The 14,728-nt window shown below is 40.8% G+C and overlaps 1 protein-coding gene across 6 annotated transcripts in view; it reads left to right on the top strand.

Annotated features, from left to right (window-relative positions):
* glra1 (glycine receptor, alpha 1) overlaps positions 1-14,728 on the top strand; it is a 133,454-nt gene that overhangs the window by 41,412 nt on the left and 77,314 nt on the right. For 5 of the 6 annotated variants that reach the window (XM_057849697.1, XM_057849695.1, XM_057849694.1 and 2 more), the window contains one exon: positions 5,639-5,677. The exons of the other annotated variant lie outside the window; for it this stretch is intronic. In XM_057849697.1, the coding sequence (XP_057705680.1) occupies positions 5,639-5,677 (39 nt within the window). The remainder of the gene's footprint in view (positions 1-5,638; positions 5,678-14,728) is intronic. 6 annotated transcript variants of the gene reach the window in all.

Raw genomic sequence — 14,728 nt, 5'->3', positions numbered from 1 at the left:
CCATTTTGCCTCATGGCAAAAAAATTACACGTGGCAAAGAAATAATGCAACATGTCAAAATCCATTTTGCCACATGGCAGAAAAAATGCCACATGGCAAAATCCATTTTGCCACATGGCAAAAAAAATGCCACATTGCAAAATCCGTTTTGCCACATTGCAAACAAAAAAAAAAAGCCACATAGCAAAATCAATTTTGCCATATGGCAAAAAAATATATATTTTTGCCATGTTGCAAAATGGATTTTGCCATGTGGCAACATTGATTTTGCCATGTGGCTTTTTTTTTTTTTTTTTTTTTTTTGCCATTTTGGAAACTTGATTTTTCCATGTGGAATTTTTTTGCCTTGTGGCAAAATTGATTTTGGATGGATGTAAAAAAAATGCCACATGGCAAAATCCATTTTGCCAAATGGCCCAAAAAATTACACATGGCAAAATCCATTTTGCCACATGGCAAATACCACTTTTCGTTCTCGGCCCTACTGGATTTTAGGTCACTTCCTATTGATTTTGGGTCATTTCCTCATCATTTTGGGTGATTTCCCGTTGATTTTTCTTACTTTCTATTGGTTTTGAGGCAAACCAATGTCATATCCTTTTTATTTTTGGGTCACTTCCTGTTCATTTTGGGTCATTTCTTGTTGACCTTCCTGTTTATTTTTGGTCACCAACTAATTTTGCTGTATTTGCCAGGTCATTTCCTGTTTTTGTGTCACTTCGTTTTGATTTTGGGTCATTTCCTGTTAATGTTAGGCCATTTACAGCCCACATCCTCTTGAACGCAGTTCCTCGTCATCGCTGAAAATCTGTCAGCTCGTCCGTCTTCGAAATTTAAACGCGCGACATCGCAGGGCGGGGCCTATCCGGTGGAACTAGCGACATCGCGCCACGCCTGACGCGGGATTCCGTTGACTTTGCATGGGAAATCAGGAAAAAACGCAGCTTAAAAGCTAACGCTAGCGCTCATCCGACACGCCGGGCTGCTAATTAGCCACCCTGGCGTCTTAACAGCGGGAATATCGGAGACGCGCGTGGAATGTCAGCTTCCGGGACGGCCCGAGGCTAAGATCTGCTGCCGGCTCTGCTTTAATCCTGCTTCTAAAGCCGGGCTTAAGCTCGGGTTTAGCGTGACACGAGCGCACAAGTTGAAGTCAATGCCACGCGCCTTACACAGAAACCATTCCACTTCTGCTTTGAGTTTATATTTTTTCACATTTCTATTGAAAAACAGGACTTTACAAGTCAATTCAAATGCATTAATGGACACACAACCATATAATAGTGGCTAAGCTAGGTAGGTAACCAGTCGTATGGATTAACCAATGTTGATAAAAGTGTAAGGATTAATAAATGAATAATTCATCTTTTTGGTAACTACCAGTGTTGTTCTTGGCAGCTCTTTTAATTTTCGTCTTAGTTTTTTGGACGATAATATTTATTATGTTAGTTTTAAGGCCTTTTCACGCTAGCGTTAGCCTAGTGTGAAGAGCGGTCCACGGGAAAATGGGAGGAGCCACGTACCCTGACATACAGTGGGGCAAATAAGTATTTAGTCAACCACTAATTGTGCAAGTTCTCCCACTTGGAAATATTAGTGAGGCCTGTAATTGTCAACATGGGTAAACCTCAACCATGAGAGACAGAATGTGGGGAAAAAAACAGAAAATCACATTGTTTGATTTTTAAAGAATTTATTTCCAAATTAGAGTGGAAAGTAAGTATTTGGTCAATACCAAAAGTTTATCTCAATACTTTGTTATGTACCCTTTGTTGGCAATAACGGAGGCCAAATGTTTTCTGTAAGCTTTTCACACACTGTTGCTGGGATTTTGGCCCATTCCTCCATGCAGATCTCCTCTAGAGCAGCGATGTTTTGGGGCTGTCGTCGGGCAACATGGACTTTCAACTCTCTCCGCAGATTTTCTAAAGGGTTGAGATCTGGAGACTGGCTAGGCCACTCCAGGAGACGAAGCCACTCCTTTGTTGCCCTGGCTGTATGTTTGGGATCATTGTCATGCTGAAAGACCCAGCCCAATGCCCTTGCTGATGGAAGGAGATTTTCACTCAAAATCTCTCGATACATGGCCCCATTCATTCTTCCCTTTACACAGATTAGTCATCCTGGTCCCTTTGCAGAAAAACAGCCCCAAAGCATGATGTTTCCACCCTCATGCTTCACAGTGGGTATGGTGTTCTTCGGATGCAATTCGGTATTCTTTCTCCTCCAAACCTGTGTTTCTACCAAAAAGTGCTATTTTGGTTTCATCTGACCAAAACACATTCTCCCCGACCTCTTCTGGATCATCCAAATGCTCTCTAGCGATCCGAAGACGGGCCTGGACGTGTACTTTCTTCAGCAGGGGGACACATCTGGCAGTGCAGGATTTGAGTCCCTAGCGGCGCCTTTGTTACTGTGGTCCCAGCTCTCTGTAGGTCATTCACTAGGTCCACCCGTGTGGTTCTGGGATTTTTACTCACCGTTCTTGTTATCATTTTGACGCCACGGAGTGAGATCTTGCACGGAGCCCCAGATGGAGGGAGATTATCCGTGGTCTTGTATGTCTTCCATTTTCTAATAATTGCTCCCACAGTTGATTTCTTTACACAAAGCGTTTTACCTATTGCAGATTCAGTCTTCCCAGCCTGGTGCAGGTCTACAATTTTGTCTCTGGTGTCCTTCGACAGCTCTTTGGTCTTGGCCATATTGGACTTAGGAGTGTGACTGACTGAATTTGTGGACAGGAGTATTTTATACAGATAATAAGTTAAAACAGGTGCCATTAATACAGGTAACAAGTGGAGCTTCGTTAGACCTCGTTAGAAGAAGTTAGACCTCTTTGACAGCCAGAAATCTTACTTGTTTGTAGGTGACCAAATAGTTATTTTCCACTCTAATTTGGAAATAAATTCTTTAAAAATCAAACAATGTGATTTTCTGTTTTTTTTTTTCCACATTCTGTCTCTCATGGTTGAGGTTTACCCATGTTGACAATTACAGGCCTCTCTAATCTTTTCAAGTAGGAGAACTTGCACAATTGATGGTTGACTAAATACTTATTTGCCCCACTATAGATGCTGTCAAGAAGTGAAAAGCCGCTAACGACAAGTTTCCTGAGCAAAATATGGGCGGCGCCATCATATCCATCTTGTTTTAATCAAACGGGATATATTGACCCTATATAAATTGTATAAAGAAAACATAATCCCGTGCAAAATACACTTTAAATGCAGAAAACACAGTTAAAGAATTCAAAACTTATATGAAATATCAATGGAATATATAATTTGCCATATATTTTCCATATACAGCAATTTTTGTTTCCTACTCATATTCTATAACTATTTTGTATGAAAACAATGCAAAAGTGGCCACTTTCAAGAGTAAATCATAGCATGAGACATATAAAGATTTATTACAAATTCTTATAGGTTTTTTTTTTTTTCAATTTCTTTTCCATATGGATTGTGGTGTGTTCCCCACCTCCATGACATTGATGTCTTTTTACATTACTTAAAGTGGCTGCTGCTGGCTGAAAAAAACTTCTAATATACCTCGTCTTCGAAGGGATTGGAGGAGGAGGCATGTTTGACAGTATTTCTGGAAAAAGGAAAATATAATTTGCCATATATTTTCCATATACCCACCTCCACGACATTGATGTCTTTTTACATTACTTAGTGTGGCTGCTGCTGGCTGAAAAAAAAAAAAATTCTAACATAACTTGTCTTCGAAGAGGGTGGATGAGGCGACATGTTGTACAGTATTTCTGGACAATAGACAATGGAAAATTTAATTTGCCATATTTTCCATATATACCACAAATTTTTACATGTTTCACACGCAAATTCTTTTAACTATTTTGTATGAAAGCAATGTAAAAGTGGCCACATTGAAGAGTAAATTATAGTATGAGACATGTAAAGATTTATTACCAATTCTTATGTTGTTTTTTTTTTCAATTTCTTTTCTATATGGATAGTGGTGTGTTCCCCACTTCCATGACATTGATGTCTTTTTACATTACTTAAAGTGGCTGCTGCTTGCTGAAAAAAAACTTCCAATATACCTCGTCTTCGAAGGGGGTGGAGGAGGAGACGTACAGTATTTCAGGACAATGGACTGCCTTATATTTTCCATATCTACCACAAATTTATACTTGTTTCATACTCAAATTCTTTAACTCTGTTGTATGAAAACAATGCAAAAGTGGCCACTTTCAAGAGTAAATCATAGTATGAGACATGTAAAGATTTATTACCAATTCTTATAGGTTTTTTTTTTTTTCAATTTCTTTTCCATATGGATTGTGGTGTGTTCCCCACCTCCATGACATTGATGTCTTTTTACATAAAGTGGCTGCTGCTTGCGGGAAAAAAAACTTCTAATATACCTCGTCTTCGAAGGGGGTGGAGGGGGAGACATGTACAGTATTTCAGGACAATAGGCTGCCTTATATTTTCCATATATACCACAAATTTTTACTTGTTTAATACTCAAATTATTTAACTATTTTGTATGAAAACAATGCAAAAGTGGCCATTTTCAAGAGTAAATCATAGTATTAGACATGTAAAGATTTATTAGTAAATCCTATGTTTTTCCATATCTTTTCCATATGGATAGTGGTGTGTTCCCCACCTCCATGCTATTGATGTCTTTTTACACTACCTACAGTGGCTGCTGCTGGCTGGAAAAAAACTTCTGATACACCTTGTCTTTAAAGGGGGGGGCATGTTGTACAGTATTTCTGGACAATGGACAATAGAAAATATAATTTAGAATAGAAAATATAATTTACAATATATTTTCCATATATGCCACATATATAATTTTTACGTTTCACAAACAAATTCAAATGTGGCCACTTTAAAGAGTAAATCATCGTATGAGACATATAAAGATTTATTACTGGTTCTTATCTGTTTTTTCTATTTCTTTTCCATATGGATAGTGGTGTGTTCCCCACCTCCACGACATTGATGTCTTTTTGCATTACCTAGAGTGGCTGCTACTGGCTGGAAAAAAACTTCTAACGTACCTAGTCTTCGAAGGGGGTGGAGGAGACGGCATGTTGTATAGTATTTCTGTCGAGGCTGTCAATATGTGTGTGTGTGGGGGGGGGGGGGGGGGGGGGGGGGGGGGCAATTATCACTGTTATTGGGAACCAGATTCGACCAAATAAAGTGAAAAACCGTCAAAGTGTCACCCATATCAGCATGGGGAACACTGCTCCCTACCACTATAGTTGTGTATGATTATGATAGCAAATGAGTGGCTTGATGGTGTTAGCCCTAGAGAAGATGGTGATGCATTTTGCTTGTTTGACCTTCCTCTTCTCCTCTTCCTCCTTTTGTCCATGGCCGCACTTGACTTCCTTTGGACTGGTGCATCCTCCCCCCCTTCCCCCAACCCGCTCGCCAGCCCGCCCGCTCGCCGCTACTGCCTTGCCGCCAACGCGCATCCCCCCCTTCCCGCCCAGCTCTAGTGCGCGATGGCGCCCCCCCTCCCTGCCCGATTAGTGGCGTTGTTTTCCTCAAACGGGACAAACAACGAGTAGTCGCTCTTATTAGTTGCTAGTGAGAAAAAAAATCAACAATTTATGTTGTGTTTAATTGTCATCTTTTTGTATTATTAGACCCCAAAGGCTCCAAAAATGAAGCTACTCACAAGAAAGGTACTTTCCACTTTTCTTTTCTCGCCCATGAATAGGGTTGTCAAAAGTATCCAGACTGAATTGTTGTATTCGGATAGGTTGTTTGTTAAAGTATCAGCTGATCGTAATCTTTGCATCTTCCTTCCTTGTCAAATCATTGGCCGCCATGAACGGCGCTAGACGTCCAATTCATTTTGACTGGGAAGGCTGTCAGTCGAAATGAATTGGATGTCACTCAGGCTACCATTAATAATATCTATATATTTTTCAATGGCGTTTCATCCCAGCCAAAACCGTTTGATTCACCAGAACCACCGGAATTCATTTATTTGACACCCCTAAATGACCGTTTGCCCAAAAAACGCATGAGTGAAATTTCAAAACGCTACTTTTTTTGTCCAAATCACATCATTTGTACATAAAAAAAAAATCAGGACGCTAAAAGGGATACTAAGGTTCGATAGTTTTTGCTGAAAACATACGGTTAAGCCAAAGATTGCCAAAAACATAACCATTCATTTCTAATTGGCCAAATTACCCATTGATTTCCAATGGCCCTATTTGCCCACCATTCATTTAAATCGCACAAAAACCTCCATTCACTCCAACACACACCAGAAAGGGACCAAAGTTACCCAACATGAACATGAAGTGACCCCGAAATGCCCTCAAATCAACAGGAAGCGATCCTGTAGCTACAAGAAGCTACTCTGGAATGCCCTCAAATCAACAGAAGGTGACTCAGCAACAAAGTTAGCTTGATTGTCATTTTCTTCCCAGGAAGTGGCCCAATATCTACAGGAAGTGACTGGAATGCCATCGAATCAATAGGAAGTGATTCTACATGAACAGGAAGTTACCCTTAAAAGCCCTCAAATCAACAGGAAGTGACACGATATCCACAGGAAGTGATCATAGAATGCTCTCAAATCAAGAGAAAGTGACCCAATATGAACAGGAAGTTACCCTGAAATGCCCTTAAATCAACGAGAAGTGATCCAATAATAGGAAGTGACCCTGAAATGCCCTCAAATAAACAAAAAGTGACCCAATATGAACAGGAAGTTACCCTGAAATGCCCTTAAATCAACAGGAAGTGATCCAATAAAACAGGAAGTTACCCTGACGTACCCTTAAATCAACAGGAAGTGATCCAGTCAGAACAGGAATTTACCCTGAAATACCCCAAGATCAACAGAAAGTGATCCTATATGAACAGGAAGTGACCTGATATCTACAGGAAGTGGTCCTATATGAACAGGAAGTGACCCTGGAATGCCCTCAAATCAACAAAAAGTAACCCAGTATGAACAAAATGTTACGCTGAAATGTCCTCAAATCAACAGGAAGTGACCCAATATGAACAGAAAGTGACCCTGACAGGCCCTCAAAACATCAGGAAGTGACAAAATCAACAGGAAGTGATCCAGTCAGAACAGGAGTTTACCCTGAAATACCCCAAGATCAACAGAAAGTGATCCTATATTAACAGGAAGTGACCTGATATCTACAGGAAGTGGTCCTATATGAACAGGAAGTGACCGTGGAATGCCCTCAAATCAACAGGAAGTGACCCAATATGAACAACAAATTACCCTGAAATGTCCTTAAATCAACAGGAAGTGATCCAATAAGAACAGGAAGTGACCTGATATCTACAGGAAGTGACCCAATATGAACAGGAATTCACCCTGGCAGGCCCTCAAAACATCAGGAAGTGACAAAATATGAACAAGAATTGACAGTGGAATCCCTCAAATCAACAGGAAGTGACCCAATATGAACAAGAAATTACCCTGAAATGTCCTTAACAGGAAGTGATCCAATAACAACAGGAAGTGACCTGATATCTACAGGAAGTGACCCAATATGAACAGGAATTGACCCTGGAATGCCCTCTTATCAACAGGAAGTGACACGATATCTATAGGAAGTGACCCTGGAATGCCCTCAAATCAACAGGAAGTGACTCGATATGAACAGGAAATTACCCTGAAATGCCCTTATATCAACAGGAAGTGATCCAATAAGAACAGGAAGTTACCCTGAAATGCCCTTATATCAACAGGAAGTGATCCAATAAGAACAGGAAGTTACCCTGACATATCCTTAAATCAACAAGAAGTGACCCAATATGAACAAGAAATTACCCTGAAATGTCCTTAAATCAATAGGAAGTGATCCAATAAGAACAGGAAGTGACACGATATCTATAGGAAGTGACCCTGGAATGCCCTCAAATCAACAGGAAGTGACTCGATATGAACAGGAAGTTACCCTGGAATGCCCTTATATCAACAGGAAGTGATCCAATAAGAACAGCAAGTTACCCTGACATATCCTTAAATCAACAGGAAGTGACCCAATATGAACAGGAAGTTACCCTGAAATGCCCTTATATCAACAGGAAGTGATCCAATAAGAACAGGAAGTTACCCTGACGTAACCTTAAATCAACAGGAAGTGACCCAATATGAACAGGAAGTTACACTGACATACCCTTAAATCAAATGTAAGTGATCTAAGAACAACAGGCATTAACCCTGAAATACCCCAAGATCAACAGGAAGTGATCCTATATGAACCGGAAGTGACATGATAGCTACAGGAAGTGGTTCTATATGAAGAGAGTGACACAATATCTACAAGATGTGACCCTGGAATGACCTCAAATCAACAGGAAGTGACCGAATATGAATAAGACGTTACCCTGAAATGTCCTTAAATCAACAAGAAGTGATCCAATAAGAGGAAGTGACCCTGAAATGGCCTCAAAACAACAGGAAGTGATCCAGTAAGAGGAAGTGACCCTGAAATGCCCTCAAATCAACAGGAAGTGATCCAATATGAACACGAAGTGACCTGATATCTGTATGAAGTGGTCCTATATGAACAGGAAGTGACACGATATCTACAGGAAGTAACCCTAGAAAGCCCTCAAAACAACAGGAAGTGACCCAATATGAACAAGAAGTTAGCCTGAAATGTCCTTAAATCAACAGGAAGTCATCCAATAACAGGAAGTGACCCTGAAATGTCCCAAAATGAACAGAAAGTGATCCTATATGAACAGGAAGTGACCTGATATCCACAGGAAGTGAGCCTAGAATGCCTTCAAATCAACAGTAAGGGAACCAATATGAAAAGGAAGTGATCCCGAAATGTCCCTAAATCAACAGGAAGTGCCCCGATATCCACAGGAAGTGTCCGAATATGAACAGGAAGTGACCCTGTATTGCTCCCAAATCAATAGGACGTGACCACGAAATGACCCGATGAAAATCAACAGCAAATGGCCCTTATATTAGGTCATTTCATGGTCACTTCCTGTTGCTTTTCGGCCTGTAATGGGTAACTTCCTGTTGATTTTGAGCCACTTGGGTTGGAAATCAATAGGAGTGAATGGAAGTTTTTTTATCCCATTGAAATGAATGGCGGCTGAATACATTGGAAATCAATGGGAATTTGGCCAATTAGAAATGAATAGTTATGTTTATGGCAAATTTTGGCGGAACATTGCGTTATTAGCAAAAAACTATATCAAGCTTTTGCGCCCCCTAGCGTTCAGAATTTTTTTTATTGATAAATGATGCGATTTAGACAAAAATACGCCACTGAAAAAATGTAAACGTTTTTAGATGATAGCTTGCAAAGCTAACGTCAATAAAACACACGAAATGAAGGCCTTTTTTTTTTTTTGTCAGACTTTCCGAACGTGATGACGCCGCCGTGTTTACACGAGCACGCCGGCGGCAAGCGGGCATAACCGTACCTTCATGTGACATTTAAATATAGACTGTGACAGTGACTCAACCTGGATGTGTGTGCGGGGGCAACTGCCATGATACATCTTCCTTGCTGTCAAGATGATTTAAAGCATCAAGCTAACAGCACAGCATCAACGCACTTCATTAAATGCCACACACACGCTTTTCTATACACGCACACACAAAAGAGGGCAAAGCAAAAAACAAGCTAAGGGCAAAGCGGCGAATGAGTACGTTTAGCGCCATTGACGACGACGGACGTCCAATCCGTTTGCACTGGGAGAGCTGCCAAGTCAAATTTCAAAACGCTACTTGTCCGACAATTTTTGTCCAAATCACATCACTTATACTTAAAAAAATTCAGGACGCTGAAGAACACAAAGGTTTTGTACAGTTTTTGCTAAAAACGTACCCTTTGGCCAAAAAGTGCCAGAAACATACCCATTCTTTTCTAATGGAAAAAAAATCCCATTCATTTCAATAGCACAAAAACTAACATTGATTCCTATTGATTTCCAACCCAAAGTCGTCAATATCAACCGGAAGTGACCTCAAAATTCTTGAAAATCAACAGGAAGTTACCCACTGTGAACAGAAACTGAGCTGATTTCGACAGGAAGTGACCACAAAAAGAGCCCAGAGCAACAGGATGTGACTCAGAAATGCTCGAAGTCATTATGAAGTGACCTGATATTTAAAGGATGTGACACTGAAATGCTCCCGAATCCACAGAAACTTACCTGATATCAACAGGAAGTGACCCTGAAATGACCACAATTCAACAGGAAGTGACCATGAAATGCCCCGAAATCAATAGAAAGTGACGTTATATTAACAAGAAATGACCACAAAATGACCCCGGACCAACTGAAAGTTACCCAGAAATGCCCAAAATCGATATGAAGTGACCTGATAACAGGAAGTGACCCAAAATGCCCAAAATCAATATGCATTGACCCGATATTGACAGGATGTGACGCTAAAATGCTCCCAAATCAACAGGAAGTGACACTGAAATGTCTACAATTCAAAAGGAAGTGACCATGAAATGCCCCCGAATCAATAGGAAGTGACCCAATATTGAAAGGAAGTGACCCTTAATTTCTCAAAATCAACAGGAACTGGACCCAGATAAACAGGAATTGACCCTGAAATAACCCAAAAGCAACAGGACGTGACCACAAAAAGAGCACAGATCAACAGGAAGTGACCCAGAAATGTCTAAAATCAATATGAAGTGACCCAATATTTACAGGAAGTGACACTGAAAATCCTCTATCAAAAGAAAGTGACCCTGAAATGCTGTCAAATCAGTACAAAAATGACCCTTAAATTTTCACAAATTAATAGAAAGTGACCCACTGTGAACATGGTGATCTGGTATTGACAGGAAGTGACCACAAAAAGAGCCCAGATCAACAGGAAGTGACCCAGAAATGCCCAAAATCAATATGAACTGACCCGATATTTACAGGAAGTGACAATAAAATGCTTCCAAGTCAACAGGAAGTGACCTGATACCAACAGGAAGTGACCCTGAAATGCCTGCAATTCAAACAGAAGTGACCATGAAATGCCCCCGAATCAATCGGAAGTGACCCGATATTCACAGGAAGTGACACTGAAATGCCTCAAAATCAACAGGAAGTGACTCGATAGTGACAGGAAGTGACCATAAAATGACCCAAGACTAACAGGAAGTGACCCATAAATGCCCAAAATCAATATGAAGTGACCCGATATTTACAGCAAGTGACCCTGAAACGCTCCCAAATCAACAGGAAGTGACCCAGAAATGCCCACAATTCCATCATAAAGTGACCATTAAATCCACACAAATCAAGAGGACCTGACCCAATATTGACAGGAAATGACACTGAAATGCCTCAAAATCAACAGTAAGTGACAATAAAACGACCTAAGACTAACAGGAAGTGACCCATAAATGTCCAAAATCAATATGAAGTGACCCGATATTTACAGGAAGTGACCCTGAAATGCTCCCAAATCAACAGGAAGTGACCAGATGTCAACAGCAAGTGACCCAGAAATGCCCACAATTCCAACATGAAGTGACCATAAAATCAGCACAAATCAAAAGGACCTGACCCAATATTGACAGGAAGTGGGACTGAAACGCTTCAAAATGAACAGGAAGTGAACCCGCATATATAGGTAGTGACCATGAAATGCCCCAAAAGCAACAGGAAGTGACCCAGAAATGCTTGCAATTCAACATGAACTGACCAAAATCCATTCTAGAGGAAGTTACCCAATATTGACAGGAAATGAGACTGAAATGCTTCAAAACGAACAGGAAGTGAACCCAGATCAATAGGAAGTGACCATAAGATGCCCCAAGAGCAACAGGAATTGACTCGATATCGACAGGAAGTGACTATAAAACGACCCCAGACCAACAGGAAGTGACCCAGAAAAGCCCGAAATCAATATGAAGTGACCCGATATTTACAGGAAATGACACTAAAATGCCTCAAAATCAAAAGGAAGTGACCTTCAAATGCTCCCAAATTAATAGGAAGTGACCTGATATCAACAGGAAGTGACACTGAAATGCCAACAATTCAACAGGAAGTGAACCCAAATCAACAGGAAGTGACTCGATATCGACTGGAAGTGACCACAAAATGCCCTCAGGTCAAGAGGAAGTGACCCAGAAATGCCCAAAATCAAAAGAAAGTGACCTTGAAATGCTCCCAAATCAACAGGAAGTGAATCGATATCGACAGGAAGTGACCTCAAAATGACCTCAGGTCAAGAGGAAGTGACCTTGAAATGCTCAGAAATAAACAGAAAGTGACCCACTGTGATCTGATATTGACAGGAAGTGACTACAAATCAGATCAACAGGAAGTTACCCGACATTTACAGGACATGACAATGAAATGCCTCAATTTCTAAGGAAAATGACCATGAAATTCTGCCAAATCAACAAGAAATGACCCGATATCAACAGGAAGTGACCGGATAACAGGAAGTAACCCTGAAATCCCCCACGAATGAAGAGGAAGTGACCCAATATGTGCAGGAAGTGACCTGTAAATGCCCTCAAAAAAAGAAAATCCAGTCAAAATTCCTCCCATTTCCTTTTGGGGCATTTACAAGCTACTTCCTGTTGATCTTGGGGCATTTACGGGTCACTTCCTGTTGATTTAGAGGCATTTACAAGTCACTTCCTGTTGATTTTAATTACTGAAAAGGAAGTGACTCAAGAATGTCTCCAAACTAAAAGGAAGTGACTCCGAATCAACATTTCCTGTTGATTTAAGTCACTTCCTTTTCATTTTGGAGTATTTACAGGTCACTTCCTGTTGATTTTGGGGCATTGACAGGTCACTTCCTGTTGTTTTGGGGGCATTTGCAAGTCACTTCCTGTTGATTTTAGGTTACTGAAAAGGAAGTGACTCAGGAGCGTCTCCGAATGAATAGGGAGTAACTCAGAAATCATTCACTTCCTTTTCATTTTGGAGCATATTCGGGTCACTTCCTGTTGATTTTGGGGCATTGACAAGTCACTTCCTGTTGTTTTGGGGGCATTTGCAAGTCACTTCCTGTTGATTTTCTGTTAGGGTCCACAAATGAATAGGAAGTGACTCCAAATCAACCTTTCCTGTTGATTTTCAGTCACTCCCTTTTCCTTTTAGGGCATTGACAGGTCACTTCCTGTTGATTTTGGGGCATTGACAGGTCACTTCCTGTTGATTTTTTTAGGTTACTGATAAGGAAGTGACTTCAGAATGCCCCCCTAATGAATAGGAAGTGACTCAAATTCAACATTTCCTGTTGATTTTTGCTCACTTCCTTTTCCTTTTGGGGCATTTACGGGTCACTTCCTGTTGATTTGGGGTAATTTACAGGTCACTTCCTGTTGATTTTAGGTTACTGAAAAAGAAGTGACTCATGAATGTCCCCCAAATGAATAGGAAGTGGCTCAAATTCAACATTTTGCTTTTGATTTTCGGTCACTTCCTTTTCCTTTCAGTGCATTTACGGGTTACTTCCTGTTGATTTTTGGGCATTTACAACCCACGTCCTGTTGGTTTTGGGTCATTTGCAAGTCACTTCCTGTTGATTTTGGGTTACTGAAAAGGAAGTGACTCAAGAATGTCCCGAAATGAATAGGTAGTGACTCACAATCAACCTTGATTTTAAGTAACTTCCTTTTCATTTAAGGACATTTACAGGTCACTTCCTGTTGATTTTGGTGCATTGACAGGTCATTTCCTGTTGTTTCCTGTTGACTTTAGGTTACTGAAAAGGAAATGACTCAAGAATGTCCCCAAATGAATAGAAAGTGACTCAAATTCAACATTTCCTGCTTATTTTTGGTCACTTCTTTTTCCTTTTGGGGCATTTACGGGTCACGTCCTGTTGATTTTGGGGCAGTTACAGGTCACTTCCTGTTAATTTGAGGTTACTGACTCAAGTGACTCAAGAAAGCCCTGAAATGAAGAGGAAGTGACTCAAAATCAGGTTTTACTCTTGATTTACTTGATTTACAGGTCACTTCGTGGCACTTCGGCATCACTTCCTGTTGACATCGGGTCCCCTCCTGTTCATTTGTGTGAATTTCTGGGTCACTTCCTGTTGCTATTGGGTCACTGTTTGTTGATTGGACGGCATTTTGGGTCACTTCCTGTTGATTGAGTGCCTTTCGGGGTCACTTCCTGTTGATTGTGGGCCATTTTGGGGTCACCTCCTGTTAATATCGGGTCACTTCCTGTTAATATGCTAGCACTTCGGCATCACTTCCTGTTGAAATCGTGTCACCTCCTGTTGATTTGTGTGCATTTCTGTGTACTTCCTGTTGGTATTTGGTCACTTCTTGTTGATTGGACGGCATTTCGGGTTTCACTTCCTGTTGGTATCGGGTCACTTCCTGTTGATTTGGGGGCATTTTTTTAATCACTTCCTGTTGATTTGGGGGCATTTCTGGGTCAATTCCTGTTGGTTTTGGGTCACTTCTTGTTGATTGGACAGCATTTTGGGGTCACTTCCTGTTGATTTGTGTGCATTTCTGGGTCACTTCCTGTTGGTATTGGGTCACTTCTTGTTGATTGGACGGCATTTTGGGTCAATTCCTGTTGATTTGGGGGCGTTTCAGGGTCACTTCCTGTTGATTGTGCGCCATTTTGGGGTCACCTCCTGTTAATATCAGGTCACTTCCTGTTAATATGGTGGCACTCCAGCATCACTTCCTGCTGATATCGTGTCACCTCCTGTTGATTTGTGTGCATTTCTGGGTCACTTCCTGTTGGTATTTGGTCACTTCTTGTTGATTGGA

The sequence above is a fragment of the Corythoichthys intestinalis genome, chromosome 11 (assembly GCF_030265065.1).
Source record: "Corythoichthys intestinalis isolate RoL2023-P3 chromosome 11, ASM3026506v1, whole genome shotgun sequence".
NCBI classification, from domain to species: Eukaryota; Metazoa; Chordata; class Actinopteri; order Syngnathiformes; family Syngnathidae; genus Corythoichthys; species Corythoichthys intestinalis.
This window is presented reverse-complemented; position numbering and strand designations above follow the sequence as displayed.